This window comes from Hyperolius riggenbachi, chromosome 2 (genome assembly GCF_040937935.1).
Source record: "Hyperolius riggenbachi isolate aHypRig1 chromosome 2, aHypRig1.pri, whole genome shotgun sequence".
Classification (NCBI taxonomy): Eukaryota; Metazoa; Chordata; class Amphibia; order Anura; family Hyperoliidae; genus Hyperolius; species Hyperolius riggenbachi.
This window is the reverse complement of record NC_090647.1, coordinates 499,355,210-499,380,358: the sequence shown is the minus strand read 5'-3', so window position 1 is coordinate 499,380,358 and position 25,149 is coordinate 499,355,210. Positions and strand designations below refer to the sequence as shown.

The 25,149-nt window shown below is 46.5% G+C and overlaps 1 protein-coding gene across 1 annotated transcript; it reads left to right on the top strand.

The window, feature by feature from the left end:
* Positions 1–5,230: 5,230 nt before the first annotated feature.
* On the top strand, positions 5,231–23,724 carry LOC137547180 (carbonyl reductase [NADPH] 1-like). The gene is made up of 3 exons (XM_068270455.1): positions 5,231–5,557; positions 10,994–11,101; positions 22,730–23,724. The coding sequence occupies exons 1-3, from the start codon at positions 5,266–5,268 to the stop codon at positions 23,173–23,175; spliced, it is 846 nt and encodes a 281-aa protein (XP_068126556.1). The 5' UTR covers positions 5,231–5,265; the 3' UTR covers positions 23,176–23,724.
* The last annotated feature ends 1,425 nt before the right edge of the window (positions 23,725–25,149 follow it).

Genomic DNA, 25,149 nt, shown 5'->3' with positions numbered 1-25,149 from the left:
GAAGTGAGCGAATTCACCAAAATAAATGATCCAGCAGTAAGATGGCTCCTGAGCAGCTATATTGTCCTGCATCCAAATTTTCACATGTTCCTGGTACTTCCTACATGCTGTGGAGAGTGGGTGCGGCCATAGAGGAGAGTGGGTGCGGCCATAGAGGAGAGTGGGTGTGGCCATAGAGGAGAGTGGGTGTGGCCAGGGTAGTTCTCCAGTCTTGGATGCAGAAGACAGAAACTGGAATAGGAAGGAAGATTACTGTTGGTAAGAATGTGACTTAAAAATAAATATCTTACATACTTGCCATTGCCCCTTCTAATTGACGGAGCAGAGTGGTCTGTACACGCAGATAGGCACCCAGTATAATAAGAACGTTTTAGTGAAGAAAATCACGCAGAGATAAATCCTACACAACCATTGGGTATTGCAGCATACTTAGAACATGGAGGAACACAGAATGAATACAGGAAACCACAATACCATAGAGATCTTCACATCATTCTACACAGTGTGACATATACCGCAGTTTAAAGTCATTCTGTTGATATTGCCAACACTAATAACAAACTTCTGCACAATGAACAGTAATTTCCACTTTCAATTATTTTTTGTCAGACACCTACAACAAGTACATGTGGCAGCAGCCTTGAGTGCACCTAATCTGCATAACAGGCCTGGATCTGAAACTCAGACATAATTAAAGGCAGAGGATCGGTATAGCAGCTAGTCAAGTAGACTGAACGTGAGAAGATTCAATTTCCCTCACTGCAGGTTTCCAGCTACCAAGAATTACCATATTTACCACCGTATAAGACACATTATTCTCCCCAAAAAATGGGGAGAAAAAGTCCCTACAAAAATAGTTTCTGGAGAACTAATATTCAATGATTTGCATAAACCCCACACCAGGGGGAACACTTTGAAACAACTATTAATCCGTACAAAACAATTCCAAGTTCTCAATATTGCATAATCACTTGTTTATTAAGAGTCAATTTACACACAATATTCCCACTAAAAAGAAAAAGTCCCTGCATCTTATACGGCGAAGGCAGGGAATCCCCGATTTATGAACGCCCGCTGATATGATCCTTCGTGACATTGGGGACGCCCAGCATTGTCCCCGTGTGTGCTGCTCTGCCCCGTGTCTCCCGTTACTCTCCTGTTTATTCCTTTGTTCCCCCGTATGAGTATGGACAAGGGGCAGCAGCAGCTAGGTTCCAGAGGATTCTCCCTACCGAGGAGAGTACTCCATAAGGGCACTTTTTCAAGAGGGTATATTGTTATTTTTTAAATTATGGGCTTGTAATTAGTGATGGAAGCAACATTGAAAAAATGCACCTTTATTTCCAAATAAAATATTGGCCCCATATATTGCACTAGGGAAATATTTTAAACGTTTTAATAACTGGGACAAATGGGCAAATAATATGCGTGGGTTTTAATTACAGTAACATTTATTATTTTAAAACTATAATTGTTGAAAACTAAGAAATAATTTTTTTCCTTTTTTTTTTGTATTTTTCCCATTAAAATGCATTTAGAATAAAATAATTCTTAGCAAAATGTACCACCCAAAGAAAGCCTAATTGGTGGCGGAAAAAACAAGATATAGATCGTTCCATTGTGATAAGTAATAATAAAGTTATAGGCGAATCAATGGAAGGAGCGCTGAAAGGTGAAAATTGCTCTGGTACAGAACATTGAAAAAAAAACCTCAGTAGTGAAGTGGTCAATATCCTGCCCTTCAAATTTCTGTTTTTCTTTGAGGGAGGGGCATCCAAAGTGGTGGCACAGGAAGACTAAAGAAGGCACGAGGGACAGAACGAGGCACAGTGGACAGAAGGCGGGACAGAGGGATGCACATGTGCAAAAAGGTGGTACAGAAGGACACAGTTAAAGTACCTCTGACCTGGTTATAAATAGTTTTAAAATAGTTTTATTACTGCTGCGGTGACAAAGTCACAGCGCGCAGCACCGTCATCCTCCCCACCAACGCCCCCTGTGGCCCCGTTTGGCAACAATTATGAGCGGGCAGGAAGTGACCGTTCTTCCTCCCTGCTGTGCATCAATAACTCTGCCCCCTCCACCTGCCGCTTTAGTTCCGTATATGTTTAACTACACACAGCGCGCAGGGGAGCTGTGTGCGCTTGTGATAATAAATGTTTCCGACCTCAATTATCGCAAGCCCTCCCCTGCGCGCTGTGTGTAATGAAACATATACAGAAATAAAGCGGCAGGTGGAGAGGGCGGAGTTTTAGATGCACAGCGGGGAGGAGGAACTGTAACTACCTCCCTGCTCATAATCAACGGCCTGCCTCAGTTGAAAGCTTTGGGCAGAATGGGGTCCGGCAGGGGTACTGGAGGGGGGAATGGGGAACCAGGTCAGGGGTACTTTAAGGCTGCCTGCAACTTACACTATTTGGATCTTGTGATATCTGCTCTCCAGGGACTGGTGATGCTGCTGATGCTCTTCAGGACAACAAACTTCCTGCTACTGCACACACGCAGCAGAAGCAGGTGACTGAACACCTGGGGGGCAGGGCTTCAGTCTGGACAGGGCTTAATCCAGGTGCATGGAGCTACTCAGGACCAATGGTACTCCGGCAGGGCATTGTAACCGGGCTGGTGCACTGCCTTGACAAAACATCATTAAATGTGCTGCCAGGACTTCTTTAACAGACCAATGGGAACCTACCTCAGGTAGGTTAAAGGACCAATTGGGAGCTCCGACAGAACATTTAAAGATGACTTGGCTGTACTTGCTATTCATTAGTATAGTAAGTGCCATCGGCAGGGAGCAACATGTGCGGTGGTTTTGCGGGGATTGTCAATCAATAAGTAAAAAGATATTGGCATGGGATCATTGATTAAATGTAAGTATGTTTGATTCCTTAAGAATATTAAAATACTTGTTACGTTTTTATTTCTATATTATCTCTTTGCCACCACCATGCGCGTCATCCGGCCGTGCAAGCACGCCATTGGTGCAGTCAGAGCGGGGCAGGACCTGATGGAAGGACGCACACGCACGGCGGATGGGCCTGGAAAACAGTGGCGTAGCAATAGGAGATGCAGAGGTTGCAACCCCACCGGGGCTTACAGACCAGGGGGGCCCCTAGGGGCTCTCCTTCATCCATCTTATTAGCTTTTCATTGGCGCTGTGTTGGTAATGAACAATTCTATGTGTATGTGTATTGCTTAGGGGTAATCCTTTTAATATTATTATTATTATTAAAGGACCTCTGTCGCGAAAATCTTAAAATTTGAAATATATGTCAACTTATACAAATAACAGTAGGGTATTGGGAAGTACGTTTCTTCCAGAGTAAAATGAGACATAAATTACTTTTCTCCTATGTTGCTGTCACCCACAGTAAGTAGTAGAAATCAGACATTACCGACAGATTTTGGACTAGCCCATCTTATGGTGGTGGTGGTGGTGGGGGGGAGGGGTTTCTCAGGCTTTTCTTTATTTTTAAAAGCACTTAGTGAATGGCAGTTGCTCTGTCCAACTGCGCAAAATAATGTGCAGTTAGTAGGGAGGCTGGCCAGCATCTTTATAAAAATCTTTTTCAGGGAATGATAATGGCCATGCTGATAATCCCCTACCTATGGAGAGATGGACTAGCTCAAAACCTGTTGGTAATATCAAATTTCTACTACCTACTGTAAGTGGCAGCATCATAGGAGAAAAGTAATTTGTGGCTCATTTTACTCTGGAAAAAATGTACTTTTTATTTGTATGTGTTTTTGGCGACAGTTCCTCTTTAAATATTATTCATACTCCTCAATACTTTCAAAATTAATTATTACTGTCTCATATGCTCATAGATGTTCCTCGGCAATGACTAGCAGTCCTCTATGTAAACACTAGATGGCAGGAGCAGCGCAGAACTGAGACAGAAGCAGTGTGCTAAAGCTAGCCATACATCAGGCAAATTGGTGGACAATCGACTATTTGATTAGATTATTCTAATCGAATGAAAATCTGTGCCACCAAGTGCATGCCCGACCAACAATGCAACCAATTTCAGGACAGATCAATTTCAGCATGAAATTAATCGGGAATTGGCCTGTGGTAGATGGGCAGCTGACAGATCTCTTAACAGATTCGATTAGAGTTTAGATTAGAGAGGGATTTGTCTCTTGGCCGAATCTGTTCATACATCGCTAGATGTATGGCTACCTTAAAGGGAACCTGAACATAGTAAAATTATTTAAAGTAAACACATAATGTCCCTGTAAAATAAATATTACATACTTGCCTCACTGTCAGTTCATCTCAGGAGCTCAGTATTTTTTTAAAACAACGATTCCTTCCACTTCTAACAAGATCAAAACTGAAATATATCAGTTGTTGTCAGTTATACAAAAGCTGCTGTCAGTTATAACTGAAAGGACATCTGATGTGCAAGGTAATGTCAATCTTTTCCTTTCGCTTAAAGGTAATCTAAACTGAGAAGGTAATGGATTTTTCCTTTTAAAATAATACCAGTTGCCTGACTCTCCTGCTGATCCCTTGTCTCTAATACTTTTAGCCACAGCCCCTGAACAAGCATGCAGATCAGGTGCTCTGACTGAAGTCAGACTGGATTAGCTGCATGCTTGTTTCAGGTCTGTTATTCAGCCACTACTGCAGCCAAAGAGATCAGCAGGACAGCCAGGCAACTGGTATTGTTTAAAAGGAAACATCCATATCCCTCTCAGTTAAGGTTCCCTTTAACCTCCCCAGCGGTATGGACAGAAATGTCCATCCATAAAAACATGCTGTGAACAGTATAAACATGCATACACATCAATACTCTCCTGCACTGTATACTAGACCCTTGCTTGACACATTTTGGCAAGTTACAGGGAAAAAAAAGTTTTAAAAATACATTTTATCACTTTTTGCAAAGAAATCCTGGGAAAATTGAACGCCGGGGAGGTTAAGTGGCCGATACTACAGTTTAACAGTGTGCTGACCCAGAAGCTATTACAGGATCATTGCCATTTTTAAAATTGAGAAAGAAGAATTCTATTGATCACAGTGGACAAGCAGGATGCAGGAGAGGAGAAAGAGATTAATGAGTAGACTACATGGGAAGTAAGTATGGCGTGTGTATGTTTAATTTGACTTTTAATTTTCAGTTCAGGTTTTCTTTAAGGCTTATCTAGTGCATTCTTATTTGTTAATCTCGTGGGGTGGAGCTAAGCGGGGACAATTTCTCCTTAATCAGAGGCTGCATTGCTCTGTTGCTGTCACTCTCCTGTTTACCTGCTGGCATCATGTCGTCCTCAGTGCGGGTAGCAGTGGTGACAGGCAGCAATAAGGGCATCGGGCTGGCTATAGTCAGGACTCTGTGCAAGCAGTTCCAGGGAGATGTCTATCTGACAGCCAGGAACCCGCTGCTGGGAGAAGAAGCTATCCGGGCCCTGAAGGAGAAGGAAGGCTTGTCCCCTCTCTTCCACCAGCTGGACATCAACGACCCGACCAGCATCCGGGCTCTGCGGGACTTCCTGAAGAACAAGTATGGGGGGCTGGATGTGCTGATCAATAATGCTGGCATTGCATTCAAAGGTGAGTCCTGTAGGGTCCTAGTTCTGTATATAGTAATGCCATGTGCAGGCGAGTCCTGTAGGGTCTGATGACCCCTATATTAGTTCTGTATATAGTAATGCAACGTCTTATGACCCCTATACTAGTCCTGTATGTAATAATGCCATGTGCTGGTAACCCCTGCGGGGTCTGATGACCCCTATACTAGTTCTATATATAGTAACGCCATGTGCAGGTGAGTCCTGTAGGGTCCTAGTTCTGTATATAGTAATGCCATGTACAGGTGAGTCCTGCAGGGTCTGATGACCCCTATACTAGTTTTGGATATAGTCTATTAGGAGACCCAGTATAGGTTGGTAGGCATAGGTTGGTGTCCCAGTAGTTAGTGTGTCAGTGTGAAGCAGATCTCTAATTACACTCCCTGATTGCAAGATGTTTTAAAGCACTTTAGGCCTGCAATTTAGCATTCAATGTGATTTCTGCCCCATAAAACGCTGCTTTGCGTCACATCCAGATTTTTCCCCGGGACTTTGGGCATGTATCCCACTACGCCATGCCCCCCTCCAGGTGTTAGACCCCTTGAAACATCTTTTCCATCACTTTTGTGGCCAGCATACATTTTTCTATTTTTCAAAGTTCGCATCCCCATTGTCTATTGCGGTTCGCGAACTTTTCCGCGAACCGAACCTTCCGAGAAGGTTTGCGAACGGGGTTCGCGAACCTAAAATCGGAAGTTCGGCCCATCTCTACCCTATACTAGTTCTGTATATAGTAATGCCATGTGCAGGTGAGTCCTGTAGGGTCCTAGTTCTGTACATAGTAATGCCATGTGCAGGTGAGTCCTGCAGGGTCTGATGTCCCCCATACTAGTTCTGTATATAGTAATGCCATGTGCAGGTGAGTCCTGCAGGGTCTGATGACCCCTATACTAGTTCTGTATATAGTAATGCCATGTGCAGGTGAGTCCTGCAGGGTCTAATGACCCCTATACTAGTTCTGTATATAGTAATGCCATGTGCAGGTGAGTCCTGCAGGGTGTGATGACCCCTATACTAGTTCTGTATATAGTAATGCCATGTGCAGGTGAGTCATGCAGGGTCTGATGACCCCTATACTAGTTTTGTATATAGTAACGCCATGTGCAGGTGAGTCCTGCAGGGTCTGATGACCCCTATACTAGCTCTGTATATAGTAATGCCATGTGCAGGTGAGTCCTGCAGGGTCTGATGTCCCCCTGTACTAGTTCTGTATATACTGTAGTAATGCCATGTGCAGGTGAGTCCTGCAGGGTTTGGTGACCCCTATACTAGTTCTGTATATAGAAATGCCATGTGCAGGTGAGCCCAGCAGGGTCTGATGACCCCCATACTAGTTCTGTATATAGTAATGCCATGTGCTGGTGAGTCCTGTAGGGTCTGATGACCCCTATACTAGTTCTGTATATAGTAATGCCATGTGCTGGTGAGTCCTGCAGGGTCTTATGGCCCCCTATACTAGTTCTGTATATAGTAATGCCATGTGCAGGTGAGTCCTGCAGGGTCTGATGACCCCTATACTAGTCCTGTATATAGTAATGCCATGTGCAGGTGAGTCCTGCAGGGTCTGGTGACTAGTGTTGGGCGAACAGTGTTCGCCACTGTTCGGGTTCTGCAGAACATCACCCTGTTCGGGTGATGTTCGAGTTCGGCCGAACCCCTAATGGTGTTCGGCCAAACCGTTCGGCCACATGGCCGAACTAAGAGCCCATGGCCGAACGTTCCCCGAACATTCGGCTAGCGCTGTGATTGGCCGAACGGGTCACGTGGTTCGGACCCGAACGCGCTCTGATTGGCCGAACTGTCACGTGGTTCGGGTAAATAAATACCCGAACCACGTCATATCTCCGCCATTTGTCTGTGGGTTTAGCTTTGGGTAGGCAGGCAGGGTAGTTCGCGCTCCAGCCACGCTAGCCAGGGTCCCCCCAGTCATTGTGTGTCACTGCTGGGAACAGTAGTACACCGCTCGCTCAGCCACACTATATAGCATTGTGTTTACTGCCACTCTGTGTACCTCACTCAGCCACACTATATAGCATTGTGTTTACTGCCACTCTGTGTCTGCTGGGAACAGTAGTACACTGCTCGCTCAGCCACACTATATAGCATTGTGTTTACTGCCACTCTGTGTACCTCGCTCAGCCACACTATATAGCATTGTGTTTACTGCCACTCTGTGTCTGCTGGGAACAGTAGTACACCGCTCGCTCAGCCACACTATATAGCATTGTGTTTACTGCCACTCTGTGTACCTCGCTCAGCCACACTATATAGCATTGTGTTTACTGCCACTCTGTGTCTGCTGGGAACAGTAGTACACCGCTCGCTCAGCCACACTATATAGCATTGTGTTTACTGCCACTCTGTGTACACCGCTCACCCAGCACTATATAGCATTATTGTGTTTACTGCCACTCTGTGTCTGCTGGGAACAGTAGTACACCGCTCACCCGCCACTGTATAGCATTGTGCTCTGTGTCGCTGCTGGGAATAGTGGTACACCGCTCACCCACCACTGTATAGCATTGTGCTCTGTGTCGCTGCTGGGAATAGTGGTACACCGCTCACCCACCACTGTATAGCATTTCTGTACTGCCACTGTACTGCTGCCAGTCAGCGTGTACTTTAAGGATAAGTGAAATGAGGAAGAAATCCGGTGAAAGAGGGAGGGGCAAGGGAAGAGGTGTTTCCCCTGACGGTTCACGTACAGGCCACAGGGGAGCACCCAAGAAAACCCACTCAATACCGCCCATGTTGTCCAGGACAACAACCCTCACAAATCCAAAAGAACAGGACCAGATAATTACTTGGATGACCTCTCAAGTGTCCAGCAGTGGGTTAAGCAGCACCAGCACATCACGCACGAGGTCAGAGTCCTCAGCCAGTTACAAGGAGCCAGTGGGCACAAAGCTGACACAACCGGCAGCGACACCACGCACACAACTGCCAGATAACCAGTCCGATGAATTACCTCAGGACACAATGGGGTATTCGCAGGAGCTATTCCCAGCCCAACAAACTTCCACCTTTCAAAGGTCAATGGAGGAACAGCCAGAAATGTTGTGCCCGGATTCACAACCATTAACTGTGGGAAATGCACCGCGCACTGAAATACAAGGCGAGTCCGAGGAGGACTCGGAAACCCAAATCCCAGAGCATTTACATTTATGACTGCATGGCGGCAAAAAGCATGCTATCCGCACGCTTCTTGTCCTCCTGCAAGGCCTGGGTTGCGTCTCAAAAAGCGTGGCCTTCTCCTCCTGCGCCTCCTCCTGTTCCATCACGTGTTCTGCTGCTTGTGTTGGGTTAGCGTTACCGGTCCCTTTTCCTGGAACCTCTTCTCTGTATTACATTTATGACTGCATGGCGACAAAAAGCATGTTACCTGTGCAAAGAAACATGACATTTTCCACATTTAAAAGACAGTTTTTCCTTTGAAACTTTACAATCAATTTTCTCAAAAACTATAAGCTCTTTTTCAAATATTTTTTTCCCTCTTGTACCCACTCCCAAGGTGCACATACCCTGCAAATTTGGGGTATGTAGCATGTAAGGAAGCTTTACAAAGCACGAAAGTTCGGGTCCCCATTGACTTCCATTATGTTCAGAGTTCGGCGCGAACACCCGAACATCGCGGCGATGTTCGGCGAACGTTCGCGAACCCGAACATCTAGGTGTTCGCCCAACACTACTGGTGACCCCTATACTAGTTCTGTATATAGTAATGCCATGTGCAGGTGAGTCCTGCAGGGTCTGATGACCCCTATACTAGTTCTGTATATAGTAATGCCATGTGCAGGTGAGTCCTGCAGGGTCTGATGTCCCCCATACTAGTTCTGTATATAGTAATGCCATGTGCAGGTGAGTCCTGCAGGGTCTGATGACCAGGGACGGATCAAGACCAAGTTGCGCCTGGGGCAAGGGCAGGTTTTGGCGCCTAAAGGTCAGGTTTTGCCGCCTAAACTGCCATTCATTTTGCCGCCTTTTTAAGAATTCAACAAACTGCGCCTGGGGCAAGATACCCGCTTGCCCCCCCCCCCCCTAGATCTGTCCCTGCTGATGACCCCCATACTAGTTCTGTATATAGTAATGCCCTGTGCAGCTGAGTCCTGCAGGGTCTGCTGACCCCCTATACTAGATCTGTATATAGTAATGCCATGTGCAGATGAGTCCTGCAGGGTGAGGGTATGATGGCCCCTATACTAGTTCTGTATATAGTAATGCCATGTGCATGTGAGTCCTGCAGGGTCTGAATAGGTACTGGTTTACTGAACAGGAGGAGCTGAGATTCTAACCCATTTCTCCTGTGTCAGAGCAAAGGCAGAGCCCTTAACCTTAGTAAAACGAGATTGTACTATATTGTGTACTATAATATACACTATACTATAATACTATAAACTATTCTTCAGCCCTGTAGTGCGCATATCTGCAAATCCTGAGTAGGAGTATGGAAACTAGTTAAAGTGAACCTAAACTGGAAAAAAAAGTTTCACTTACCTTGGGGCTTCTACCAACCGCCTGCAGCCGCCCTGTGCCTGCACCATCACAGAACGACCCTCTGGGCCCCCGCTGTGGCGGAATTCCGTTTTTGGCGACCACTGCATCTGTGCGGCCTTGGTCACGCGCATTCTCGATCACGCTCCCGCATGCGCTGGATGCTCCCGCCACTGCAGGCGCAGTGGCCATCGACTGGCCAGTCACAGAAAAGGAAACTCAGCCTTTGCGGGTGACTGGAGGATTGTTCCGTGACGGCGCAGGCACAGGGCGGCTACATGGGGCTGGCAGAAGCCTCAGGTAAGTGAAACTCTTTTTTTAGGTTTCAGTTTAGGTTCACTTTAACTAATTTTCATACTCTGCAGTAACAGGAAATAACTTGCATTATAGTGGCTTATATTTCTATAGTCCTTCACTTCCCCACAGAAAGTCACCCAGGCTGATACTGTAACTGACTGTACATCCTTTACATCTTGGGCTTGATTCACTATGCGGTGCTAACCTAGTTAGCACGCCTAAAGGCTGCTAACTAGGGCGCTAAGTACTTAGCACGCACCAGTGAAATTTAGATCGCGCGCAAAGCCCCTCTTCACGCCTAAAGTCAGTTTGGACGCGCGCGCAAAACGGCGCATCGCAATGCGATTAAAATGGCGCACCCGATGCGCCTATGAGGTCGCATTGGGTGCAACCTTAACTATGCGACGTTAAGGTCGCACCCAATGCGACCGTATAGGCGCATTGGGTTCGCCACTTTTGTCGCACTGCGATGCAACGTTTTGCGCACGCAACCAAACTGACTTTAGGATTGATGACGGGCTTTTCACAAGCGTGCTAACAGTTAGCACCGCTTTGTGAATCAAGCCCCTTATGCCTTGTGATAGGTTTGCTGTTGGCCTTTGTATGTAATGGGACTTTGTTTTTATTGCAGAGGCTGATACGACTCCGTTTGGCATCAAGGCAGAAGTAACTCTAAGGACCAATTATTTCAGCACTCGAGACATTTGCAATGAGCTTCTCCCTCTCATCAAACCCCATGGTGAGCTGTGTGTAATGGACTGGAACTCAGTATGGCAACATTATAATGCAATGCTCTTGTTTATAGCAATGCAAAGGTGTAGATCTGAATAAAGGAACCCACTGAAAAGGGTGCAGGATAGCGGTAATTGAATAACGGTAAATTCACTGATATTCCACTACATTTATATACTAAAATATAAATATTTGACTATTACCTAACCTTTTCCAATTCTCACACAGAACCCTCCCCTGGTTGTGCCTAACCCTTAACTTCCCCTGCCATGTAGTGTTGATCGAACACCCAGATATTCGGGCTCGGGTCGGCTCGGCTGAACTTGGTCCGGATATTCGGGAAATACGGCCGAATACCGAGCCTGATTGAACTCAATGGGGACCCGAGCATGCCTGCTTTACAGGCCTGAAAAAACTTGCAAAATGAGGGAAACTTCTGCAAAATGGGTTGGAAATAGTGTATGTGTGTGTGTGGGGGGGGGGGAGGGAGGGGGGGGAATTGTACACATAATTCTTAGGCTCAGAATAAAACGAGGGACTCATGTTTGCAGAGCAGTGCGCCAATTATACTTGACTGCCATTAAAAGAAATAAAAAACCCCAAAAAGGCATAGATGTATGGGGAAAAAACTGCACGCTTAAGGCCAATGCAGTTTATCGCCATGCATTTATAAATTTTATACAAATGAGATCCTGAAAAGCTGTCCTAGTACCAATGGGACCGGCAACGCTAACTCAGCACACATAATTGAAGAGGAGGTACAGGATAACAAGGCCCTGCTTTGTGACACAACCCAGGCCTTGCATGAGGACAAAATGCAGGCTTAAAGCAATGCATTTTGTCGCCATGCATTGATAAATATAATAGAAATTAGATATTCCTGAAATGCAGCCCTACCAATGGGACCGGCAACGCTAACCCAGCACACAGGATGGAAGAGGAGGTACAGGAGAACAAGGCCACGATTTGTGACACAACCCAGGCCTTGCATGAGGACAAAATGCATGCGTAAAGAGACATTGAAGGCTCTTAAAAATCCAATTTTTATTAAAAAAAAGTTTAACATATTATCCCTAACTAAACCGCCACATCCCCGTGGCTGTAAGCTTTCTAAATCCCCCCTTAGTCGCCCTCCGTCTCCCCTGCAAAATCCACGACTTTCTTGGTCGTGGATTTTGCTGCCCTGTGCGCTTCTGTGTGAGGCAGGGCTATGAGCTGCAGCCCTGCCTCACACGCGCCTATCAGCCGCATTTCTCCGCCTCTCCCCCGCCCTTCTCAGTGAAGCCCTGCCTCACACGGAAGCACTGCCCGGAGTGTCCCCGGGGACTTTGGGGGGATTTAGTTAGCGAAGAGTGGCGGGGATTCGGCGGTTTAGGTAGGACTATTATGTTAAAAGGGATTTTGTAATAAAAAATAGATTTTTTTAGAGACTTCAGAGTCTCTTTAAAGCAATGCATTTTGTCGCCATGCATTGATAAATATAATAGAAATGAGATATTCGTGAAAAGCAGTCCTGCCTATTGGACCGGCAACGCTAACCCAGCACACAGGATGGAAGAGGAGGTACAGGAGAACACAGCCACGCTTTGTGACACAACCCAGGCCTTGCATTAAGACAAAATGCATGCTGAAAGTGAACCCGAGGTGAGAGTGACATGGAGGCTGCCATATTTATTTCCTTTTAAGCAACACCAGTTGCCTGGTTGTCCTGCAGATCCTCTGCCTCTAATACATTTAGGCATAGACCCTGAACAAGCATGCAGCAGATCAGGTATAAGGATGAACAGAGGCGCCAGAAAGTATAAAAACAGTATTTAAAACGTTAAAAGTTGCTTAGGAGGCAGTGGTGGACTTACCTCTTTCAAGCAGACACAAAAAACTGTGTATTTCAACAAAAAGTAAATTTATTGCTACACTCCAGGGTATTGTTTACATGTTCTACACTATATTGGGCTCTCGGTTCTCCCCTTTTTATATTTGTACATGCAGCAGATCAGGTGTTTCTGACAATAATGTCCGACCTCGCAAGATTACCTGCATACTTCTTTCTGGTTTAATTCACACACCACTGTGTCCAAATAGATCATTTTGGCTGCCAGGTAACTGGTATAGTATAAAACAAAATAAATATGTCAACTACCATCTCATTCTCACTTCAGGTTCACTTGAAACCAATGCATTTTGCCGCCATGCATTGATAAATATTATACAAAGGAGATGTTTCTGAAAAGCAGTCCTATTCCTGTCTGGGACCGGCAACGCTAACCCAGCACAGATGCTCATGGTGGTTGGTCGGGGGGTGTTGCGAAGGCGGTTCCAATGCACGATTTATTCATTTTTATTTGTGTCAGACGGTCTGCATTTGCTGTGGAGAGGCGGTTACGCCTATCTGTAACGATGCCTCCGGCAGCACTGAAACAACGTTCGAACATAACGCTGGCGGCAGGGCAAGCCAGCACCTCTATTGCGTACAGTGCCAGTTCGTGCCAGGTGTCTAGCTTAGAGACCCAATAATTACAGGGGAATGATGGAGCATTGAACACGGCTACGCCATCTGACATTTAGTCCTTGACCATCCTCTGCAATCGAGCAGTGTTGGAGGTGGAACTTCGCGAATGCTGTTCTGTGGGCTGCCAGGGCCGGTTTAAGCAACAAACGGGGCCCCAGGGCAAAATAAACCTGGGTGGCCCCCAACAGATACCCTGGAACAGAAATCGGCATCAAGGGACTTTTTTTGCAGCTGGTATAGTCAGGGTGACCCCACTCGGTTGGAGCTCCACATTCTGGCTATCCCAGCCTGCATGGGGTACAAGGGGTTAAAAAGTTTCAGGTGGGGGAGCCCCACATAATTTTTTTAAAACAAATTCCCACACTCTAAACATGAAAAAAAAAAAATTGGGAAAGTAGGAAAAAATGCCATGGATCTTCATACAGCCATATTGCGGCTGTATAGCGATCCCTGCCCAAAGCGCTGCGGCTGCGTATGGACCCCCTGGAAACCCCATCAGGAAGGAAATGTATTGCTCTTTCTTTTGATACATGTAAAATTACACTACCGTTAGGTTTGCTACTAAAAGTGACATTTACCGCATTTAAAAGTATACTTTTTTCTCTCTAAACTTTAAAATCTATTTTCTCAAAAACTATAAGGTCTTTTTGAAAAATTGTTTTTCCTTTTATTCCCAATGATCTCCTTAACATATCCTGCAAATTGAAGGTTTCTAGCATTTAAGGTGGATTTGCTATTAACCCTTAGTCGGTGGGTTTTTAAATGTTTATATTTTTTCTTTTGAAACTTTAAAATCGATGTTCTCAAAAACTATAGGGTCTTTTTGAAAAATGTTTTCCTCTTGTAGCCACTGGGGGCCCCTACAAGCTCTGGGGCCCTGGGGCAAGTGCCCCCTTTGCCTCTATGGTAGCGCCGGCCCTGTGGGCTGCTGCCTGGGTGTCAGAAAACTTTGCCACACCTTGGACACTGCCGATATCATTCCCTTGTGGGCACTAGCTGCAGCTTGTGTTATTCTTTGCTCCCCTCCTAGTCCTGGGTCAGCGGAAGTCAGTCTGTTGGAGTGGCTGGGGGAGGATGCAAATCTCCTCACCAATTTCTCCACAAGGGCCTTCTGGTACTGTTGCATTTTGACCTGTCTGACACTTTCTTCAATCAATGTTGGAAAATTTTCTTTGTACCGTGGATCCAGAAGGGTATAAACCCAGTACTCCACGTCTGCCAGAATTCGGACAATGCGCGGGTCGCGTTCAATGCATCCTAACATGAACTGAGCCATGTGTGCCAGAGTCCCAACAGGTTGCTCATCATCATCATGTTTGGTGCTTGCTTGTGATGCACCATCACCAGAATCATGCCCACCTTCTTCCTCATCTTCTCCTGCTCATTCCCGCTGAATTGTGAAAGTCAAACGTGCAACGGCCATGATGTCCCTCGGCATCCATGTCCTGCTCCAACTCCAGCTGTTCCTCATCCTCTTCATCATACAAGAGACCAGCAGTTCCTGAGGCAGAGTACCTGATGTGGATAATATCACGCTGTGCGGTGTCCTCTCTGAATTCCTCCTCTTCTATCCTGATAGCGTCTTCCTTGATCTTCAACATTGATTTCTTCAGTAAACACAGCCGTGGTATTGTAATGCTGACTAATGAGTTATCACAGCTCACAAGCAACGTGGATTACCCAAAATTTTTGAGGACTTCGCAGAGGTCCAGCATGGTGGCCCATTCTGAACCACAACAGATTGGCAGCTGAGTACCTCGGTACTGCTCCATTAGGTACTGGACTACTGCACTCTTCTGCTCGCAAAGGCTTGCTAACATGTGCAGCGTCGAATTCCAGCACGTGGGCACATCACACACCAAGCGATGGTTGGGTAGACTGAATCGCTGCTGGTGAGTGCGGCCGAAGCAGTACTGGATTTGCGAAAATGCTTTGCCACTTGTCGCACCTTCTGCAGAAGATCTGCCACGTCTGGGTATGTCCTCAGGAACCGCTGAACCACTAGGTTCAGAATGTGGGCCAGGCAAGGGATGTGTCTCAGCTTTGCCAATTGTAACTCGCTAATGACATGGCTCCCATTATCACACACAACCAGGCCTGGTTCCAGGTCCAGCGGTGCCAGCCACAACTGGGTCTGTTCCTGTATTCCCTTCCAAATTTCAGCACCTGTGTGCTGCTTATCTCCAAGGCAGATCAGAGAAGGAGCCAGAGAGGTAGGTGCTGTCATCATCTCGTAGGGACACAGGTCCGGCTATTTGAGGTGTTGGCAAAACCTGTGCCATAGCGGGTGAGGTGTCGCTCCCAGGCTCCACAAGGTTCACCCAGTGCGCTGTAAGGGAGATGTAGCGACCCTGGCCAAACGCACTCGTCCACGTGTCAATGGTGAGGTGAACCTTGCAGGCAACTGCATTTTTCGGGTGATGTTTGCCACCACGTGCTCCTGTAATGCTGGCACGGCACAGCGTGCAAAGTAGTGGCGGCTGGGAACCACGTAACATGGTATGGCCATCGACATCATGGATGTAAAGCTCTTTGTCTCCACCACTCTATATGGCAGCATTTCGCAGGCCAGGAATTTGGCAATGCTGGCTGTTAGTGCCATGGCCCGGGGGTCGTTTGCTGGCAATTTTCTCCTGCGCTCCAACATCTCCAGGACAGACAACTGAACAGTAGGCTCGCACACTGAAGGGCAGTTGGTTGTTGTCGTCGATGACTGGAAACTGTCAAGAGCACTACTGCTGCGACTGACATCAGGTACTGATGGTTGGCCAACACATAATGGCTGGGCTGCTGAGAAGGGTCGGTGTCCAAAACAGAGGCAGTGTTGCTGGGGGCTGGAAGTGAGCCGGTACCCTGGCCTTGCGTGTCTGCCCACAGATTGCAACGTTTGGCCTCCATGTGCCGGCGCATGCTGGTGGTGGTGAGGTTGTTGACATTTTTTTCCCTGCTCATTGTGGTCCTGCACAGCTTGCAAACCACCTTGGCTACATCCTCCCTGCTGTCATCAAAAAAAGACCAGACTTTCGCAGACCTACTGCTTTGCTGGGGAGTTTGGCGCATGCCTCTTTTGCGTCTCACTTGTACGCTTGTTGTGGTCGATGTTCCTTGAATACTTTGTGGCACAACGCGAACTCTTGCAGCAGTGGGTTATTCAGATGACTCATCTGTAGTGCTATCCCGAGGGCGATGGCTTGCTTCCCATGTTGGGTCTGTGAACTCATCGTCCGTAACCTCCTCTTCCTTTTTTTTTTTTTTTTCTTCTTCAAACTCAGATGCATTTTTGATATGGGAAGTCTATCAGCTTATGGCATAGTCGCTTGGACGCCCACACCAGCGCTGAAAAAATGCCTTCATCATTGTTTGAGCCATACATAGTTGAAACTTTATTTATTTCACTATATTTATGTCTATGCGTGCTTCAAAAACCATAAACTCCTCCCTTCCCTTACGCAACCCTCCCCATTCCGGAATTAACCACGTCTTACCATATCCTGTATCCCCTATATCTTAAATGAAAGGGAGGTGTAATAACCTGTTGTTCTTGCAACCGAGTATGAATATACATTCAGAAACTCTTACATTCAACCAAGCATACCCTTCCTTAACCCATAACCCATCCATATTAACCTGACCCAACCCACCTGACCACCCCACATTTCCACTCCTACCCCTACTCGTGTAATACAGTGTAGCCTCTAACCCATCTTATTATATCTTATTATATGTATACTTATTGCTTATCCATATAATTTTTTGTAATTGAACGCCAGGTGTCCCTATAGGATCTGACCCATTAAGTACAAGTCAGGTGTGTGATCTGCTGTGTCGCCGTTGATTTCACTGCCACACAACAGATCCATTCTGCTCAACCAATCATCGAGATGGGGGGGAGTCGAGTCTTTCCATTTTTCTACTATCATTCTTTTTGCGACTTTTGTTCCTAGCTCTTTAATTAGAGCACTTTCTTTACTATCGCCTGCTTCAGATATGCCAAAAATAGCTTCACTTGGAGAAAGTTTAAAGCCCCCTTCTAGCAGGTTTTTACAGAAGCATATTATACTATCCCAAAAGGTCTTTGATATGGGACATGTCCACCACATGTGCAATTCGGACCCGTCCTCCTGCCCACACCTCCAGCACAATTCTCTTTGTTTGGAAAATTTTTGTATACGTTCCGGGGTAATGTACCATCTAGCAATGGTCTTGTACTGGGTAAGCTGGAGATCTATATCCGGGATCATCCAATTTTTATGCCAAATCGTGTGCCATTTACTTTTAAGCAAAAGGCCGAGGCATCTTTCCCATTTTGTACAATAGTGTGGAGTAAAATTTTGACTTTCTCCTTGGCAAATAAGTCTATTAAGTTTGGATAATGCTTTGTCCATTTTTTTATTAAGGAGAATATGTTTTTCAAAAAATATTTGGGTCATTCCTTAATCTAACAAACTTGAATTTTAATTTATGTATGAAACTTCTCGCTTGCATTGTACCCCAAGTCTCCTTTTGCGTGCGATTGTTTAATATGCCAAGTATCCCCAATGCAGGGTTTCCCCAAAGATTAATAATGCGCGTATCAGGGCTTATCGTGTTTCTGGAAAACCAGGACCTCACCAAGCCAGGCATGAAATCCGGATTCTCCCTTAAAGTGGTAAGTGGGGATGGGCCTGTGTCTTTGTGCCATTTTGAGACGTAACCTCCTCTTCCATCTCATGTGTGTGCACTAGACTAGAGCTCGTCAGAACAACCTCTGCGCACCTCAATCCCATCTCTTTCTCATCTTGGCAGACCTCCTGCGAATTCAAATTCCTGCGCACATCGCGAGATTTGTCTTCGTCCTCACTTTGCCTTTCAGTAATTGGTGCATTTTCAGCATCCACTGCTTGTGAATCCAGGCACAACATTTGTGGCTGTTCCATTGACCTTTCACAGATGCAAGGTTGTACATCTGGGGGGGAGGAGAATAGCTCCTGCGAATATCCCATTGTGTCATGGAACAATTGGTCGGACTTGGTATGTGGCCGTTGTGTGAATGGTGTAGCTGCCGGTTGTGTCACGTTAGTGCCCCCTGGCTCCTTGTAACTGGCAGAGGACCTTGTGCCTGACAAGGACTGGCTGGTGCTTAACCCGCTGCTGGACGCTTGAGAGGTCAACCAATCAACTACCTGGTCCCGTTCTTGTGGGTTATTGAGGGTTGTTTTTTGCCCGTACAAGATGGGCGGTATTGAGTGGGTTTTCTTTGGTGTGCAAACACGGCCTCTACGTGAACCATCAGCGGAAACACCATTTCCCCTGCCCCCCCCCTCTTTCACTGGATTTCTTCATAGTAGTCGTTTCTTGTCACAAAGAAAAATGAAATAAACTTTTTGTTTTTTTTATGGGCACAACTGTTCCCAACTGGCACTGAAAGAACTTTTTTTTTAACAATAATAAGCAACAGTAAAATTAAATAAATTGTGTTTTTTTATGGGCACAACTGTTCCCAGCTGGCACTGAAAGTAGTTGTTTTTTTTAACACTAAGCAAACAGTAAAATTAAATAAATTTTGTTTTTTATGGGCACAATTGTTCCTAGCTGGCACTGAAAGTAGTGTTTTTTTTAAACACTAAGCAACAGTAAAATTCAATAAACTGTGTTTTTTATGGGCACAACTGTTCCCAGCTGGCACTGAAAGTACTTTTTTTTTTCAAACACTGTTCGATCAATACTACTCCCATGGTGCCTAACCTCTTACCCCCTGACCCTGGTGGGCGCCTAACCTTTTACCCTGCCCTCTACTTGTAGTCACAATGCACAGCCCTTTTAAACAAGATGCACCCTTTTTCACTGTTCCAATCCAAACTACAGTATAATCTTGTTATAATAAACTGAAGTATAATAAACATTTGGGTATAGTAAACTACCTCTCCAGGTCCCGGCCAATCTCCATTATAAGTCTACGGGAGCAACGCCTGGTATAGTAAACCTGGATGTAATAAAACTTCAGTTATACTAAACATGTTTTTAGACCCCTACATGACTCTGACTCTCGATATAGTAAACAGTGGGTGGCGCATGCATCATATGTCAGTGGGTGGTGCATGCATCATATGTCAGTGGTCGGTGCATGCATCATATGTCAGTGGGTGGTGCATGCATCATATGCCAGTGGGCGGTGCATGCATCATATGTCAGTGGGTGGTGCATGCATCATATGTCAGTGGGTGGTGCATTCATATGTCAGTGGGTGGTGCATGCATCATATGTCAATGGGTGGTGCATGCATCATATGTCAGTGGGCGGTGCATGCATCATATGTCAGTGGGTGGTGCATGCATCATATGACAGTGGGTGGTGCATTCATATGTCAGTGGGTGGTGCATGCATCATATGTCAGTGGGTGGTGCATTCATATGTCAGTGGGCGGTGCATGCATCATATGTCAGTGGGTGGTGCATGCATCATATGTCAGTGGGCGGTGCATGTGTCATGTCAGTGGGTGGTGCATGCATCATATGTCAGTGGGTGGTGCATTCATATGTCAGTGGGTGGTGCATGCATCATATGTCAGTGGGTGGTGCATGCATCATATGTCAGTGGGCGGTGCATGCATCATATGTCAGTGGGTGGTGCATTCATATGTCAGTGGGTGGTGCATGCATCATATGTCAGTGGTCGGTGCATGCATCATATGTCAGTGGGTGGTGCATGCATCATATGCCAGTGGGCGGTGCATGCATCATATGTCAGTGGGTGGTGCATGCATCATATGTCAGTGGGTGGTGCATTCATATGTCAGTGGGTGGTGCATGCATCATATGTCAATGGGTGGTGCATGCATCATATGTCAGTGGGCGGTGCATGCATCATATGTCAGTGGGTGGTGCATGCATCATATGACAGTGGGTGGTGCATTCATATGTCAGTGGGTGGTGCATGCATCATATGTCAGTGGGTGGTGCATTCATATGTCAGTGGGCGGTGCATGCATCATATGTCAGTGGGTGGTGCATGCATCATATGTCAGTGGGCGGTGCATGTGTCATGTCAGTGGGTGGTGCATGCATCATATGTCAGTGGGTGGTGCATTCATATGTCAGTGGGTGGTGCATGCATCATATGTCAGTGGGTGGTGCATGCATCATATGTCAGTGGGCGGTGCATGCATCATATGTCAGTGGGTGGTGCATTCATATGTCAGTGGGTGGTGCATGCATCATATGTCAGAGGGCGGTGCATGCATCATATGTCAGTGGGTGGTGCATGCATCATATGTCAGTAGGCGGTGCATGCATCATATGTCAGTGGGTGGTGCATTCATATGTCAGTGGGTGGTGCATGCATCATATGTCAGTGGGTGGTGCATGCATCATATGTCAGTGGGAGGTGCATGCATCGTATGTCAGTGGGCGGTGCATGCATCATATGTCAGTGGGTGGTGCATGCATCATATGTCAGTGGGTGGTGCATGCATCATATGTCAGTGGGTGGTGCATGCTTCATATGTCAGTGGGTGGTGCATGCATCATATGTCAGTGGGCGGTGCATGCATCATATGTCAGTGGGCGGTGCATGTGTCATGTCAGTGTGAAACCCATAGTCTGCTGCTCTCTTCAGTCTGGTTGCAAGCGAGTTGATGCCTGATAACATTTATATAAGAAAAATAATGGCACTGGATATACAGTACTGTACAAATATGCAGCCAGGGGAAAATAAGAAATAATGTAAACATCTGACTCCCGACTACGACGACTCAGTTCATGGAACCTCCGACTCCAACTCAGACTCCAGGTACCCAAAATTGCTCTGACTCCAACTCTGACTCCACTTCCGTTTCATACCAGTCCGACCACAAATTGAGAAGATATAGTGGAGCACTCCTCTTGTAAATGATGCGATGTGCCTCGGTTAAGCCAGCCACACTCTGGCTTGCAACTGGTATCCAATGGATGAAACCGGCACCATCTGGTAAGTATAAGCTCTTTTATTTTCAGAAGGCAGCTATTACAGCGACGTTTCAGGGCAGCCGCCCCTTTATCAAGACAGCTTAGCTTGATAAAGGGGCGGCTGCCATGAAACGTCGCTGTAATAGCGGCCTTCTGAAAATAAAAGAGCTTATACTTACCAGATGGTGCCGGTTTCATCCATTGGATACCAGTCCGACCATGCATACCTGTTCACGGTACCTGTGTGTGTGACAGGCAGCTGCACATTGTATTGATACCAGTCACTGCATACAGGGCCAGAGTTGTACTCTTTACTGCCCAAGGCCACTGTCACCAGGTCCCCCACTTCGGTATAGGTAGCGAGATGACCCCTCCCCCTTCTCTCCAGTATAGTTAGCCAGATGACCCCTTTCCTCCAGTATAGGTAGCCAGATGACTCCCTTTATCCCTCCTTTCACCCCCCCTTCCCAATCAGTATAGGTAGCCAGCTCGCCTTCACACTGCAGCAGCCATCAGTGTCACTCATTTCTCCACTCGTCTCCAGTGCAGACGCTTCCTCTTTCCCTTTGTCTCCAATGCTGCCCAAGTCCATAGTCACCGGCCACAATGCAAACGTGCACAGAGTGCAAGGTGGCTGCTGCACAGGCGGCTGGCAGCAGAGTACAGCGGTCGCCTGATCTCCCTGCATTGCAGCATTTGCCAGCTTGCACCAGTTTAGCCTGCTGCTTTGGTGCCCTTGCTCCTGTGGTGCCCTAGGCCATGGCCTAGGTGTCATTGCCCTAAATCCGGCCCTGACTGCATACCTGTTCAGTGCACCTGCGTGACAGCATGCAGTGTTATATTATATAGCAGTCACTGCATACCTGTTCACGGTACCTGTGTGTGTGACAGCTGCACATTTGTAATACTAGTCACTGCATACCTGTTCAGCGCACCTGCGTGACAGCACGCAGTGTTATAGTCGTGGAACGCGTCACATATGTCGCCTGTGAGGGGAATGATATGCATAGGATCCCACAGACTTCTGGGTAAGTTAACCTCCCATCTCCCACGGTCACACCTGCATTCATTAACATTTCAAATTCCAGTAGCTACGAACTTGTAGCTACTCGGAAGCCCATCCCTGTCCATCCCTATACTGTCCATCAAGGAAGAAAATGGTTTATGTGGAGTTTAACTTGAAGCTGTGCTTTTGTTGTTGCAGGGCGAGTGGTCAACGTGTCCAGCATGGTCGGTCCTGGGACTCTCAAACTTTGCAGCCCCGAACTTCAAGAAAGATTCCGCAGTGACACCATCACAGAAGACGAGCTATCCAACCTCATGGAGAAGTTTGTGGAAGATGCCAAAAATGGTGTCCACCAAGAAAAAGGCTGGGCAATCCCCACTTACACCGCTTATGCAGTCTCCAAAATAGGTGTGACGGTGTTAACCAGGATTCAAGCCCGCCAGCTGAAGGAGACCAGGAAAGGAGAGGGCATCCTACTCAATGCCTGCTGTCCGGGCTATGTGAGGACTGATATGACTTTTCCTGATGCCCCCAAGAGTCCTGATGAAGGTGCTGAGACCCCGGTATATCTGGCTCTCCTGCCAGAATCTGCAGATGCACCATATGGGGAGTTTGTCAGTGAGAAGAAAGTGGTGACCTGGTAGAGCCTAAACCTCAACACCTCCAGATTGAAGCTGGAAACTGCCATGTTCTTCAGTTTCTTGTATGCCTTAAAAATAAATAAATAAAAAAACTAGAGATGTTGCATTACAAAGATTTTTTACTTACCCGGGGCTTCCTCCAGCCCCATAAGCATGGATGCATCCCTCACTATCCTCTGGTTTTCCTCCCTTTGTTCGCAATAAGGCCCGGTAACTGGCTCAGTCAGCTCCAACCTGGGTCAGTCTGGGTCTTCTGCGCATGCGCAGAAGACCCCGGCTGACGTCACTGAGCCAGATACCGGAGCTGATTGCATCTGTGCTTATGGGGCTGGAGGAAGTCCCGGGAAAGTGAACATTTTTTTTTGTAGTGTGCCGTCTCTGGTACACTTTAAAGCAGCTGGGACAGCCATAGCATCCCAGAAAAAATGCACACACACACACACGTAGATAAATACTTTTTCTACTTACATAACATACAGTATGTATTGTACTGTCCATGCTTTGATCTCAGTGCATTTTATATAGTAAATAAAGAGATAAAACCATTCCAAACATTTTCCATCTCTACTGCCTCTGACGGAAGCCAATCCTGATGTCATTTCCTTCCTTACTAATTTTTTTTCTCCTGCCTGAAATAGTGTATGCATTGCCAGACCTCCTCCCCACTGAGCTCTGTACTAAAAATTGCACTGTCATATCTAGCTTGCTTTGTAAACACAAGTGAGCACAGCATAGATTGTATTTTAGCAGCTTTTGCAGGGGGGGGTTAGGCGCATTTCCTTTCACAGCCTCATATCACACTGAACTGCTTTCAGCAAATCAGCAAGGAGCAGGAATGTGGGAGGAGAAAGAACAGGCTTCCCACTCCCAGCAATGTACCAGAATAGTGCCAGACTGACTGGCATAAGATTTATTACAGCAGAAACATTTCTGATTATATTGGGATGCTTGCAATGCAGGGTCAGGTTGTAGACTACTTAATAAACACAGAGCAATGGGTAAATGGAATTTGACGTTATGGCTGACAATCCCACTTTAAAGCTGAGCTCCAACCAGCCTGCTGACCACTAGTTACTGGAGATGGTCAATGAGAGGCTAATATTGGCTACTGATTTCTACTGGCCCAATTCCAAGCTGCATACAATTTACATGAAATTTGCATGCACGCTTGATTCATTAGCACCTCATTGATTATCTCTACCAGTTGCCTTAAAGTACCCTTAGGTATGGGGATGGCAATTGCTTGCCTCTCTTCATAAATGATTACTTTCTTTCTTTCTGTAGTTTAGCAGTCTTGCTGCCATCCTAATTTTACTGTAAATAAGACTGTTGTGCAGGGCTGTTGTGCTTATGTTTTGATTTAGACTGGAAGTGAGTGAATCCACCAAAATAAATGATTCAGGAGTAAGATGGCGCCTGAGCAGCTATATTGTCCTGCATCCAATTTTTCATGTTTCTGGTATTTCCTACATGCTGTGAAAAGTGGGTGCGGCCATAGGGGAGAGTGGGTGTGGCCACAGGGGACAGTGGGTGCAGCCATAGGGGAGAGTGGGTGTGGCTACAGGGGACAGTGGGTGCAGCCATAGGGGAGAATGGGTGTGGCCACATGGGACAGTGGGTGCAGCCATAGGGGAGAGTGGGTATAAATATTTACCTTTCCGCTCCAGCGCAGGTGCAGTAGCATTTCTGTTCCGAAATAGGCCGAAATAGCCGATCCCAGTCGGGTCCGCTCTTCTGCGCAGGTGCAAGTCGCCTGCTAAATAGAGCGGACCTGACTAAGATCGGCTATTTGTGCCTGTATTGTAAATATTGCACAGCCTGACAAATTTTTGGCTGTGCTTTCCGTGGGCCAGAGCGAGACCACCGTGGGACAGAGGAGGACGGAGCAAACCTCAATAGGATCCAGAGGCTTCCCCCTCCCGAGGTGAGTACCCCCCAAGGGCTTTTTTTTCCGTACAGAGTCTCTTTAAAAATAAA

Bases quoted from the DNA above. Each gene is read 5' to 3' on its own strand.
- LOC137547180 (XM_068270455.1), top strand. From the start codon at position 5,266: ATGTCGTCCTCAGTGCGGGTAGCAGTGGTGACAGGCAGCAATAAGGGC. The intron at 5,558-10,993 runs GTGAGTCCTGTA...TTTTTATTGCAG, and splicing joins TGCTGGCATTGCATTCAAAG to AGGCTGATACGACTCCGTTT. The intron at 11,102-22,729 runs GTGAGCTGTGTG...TTGTTGTTGCAG, and splicing joins CCCTCTCATCAAACCCCATG to GGCGAGTGGTCAACGTGTCC.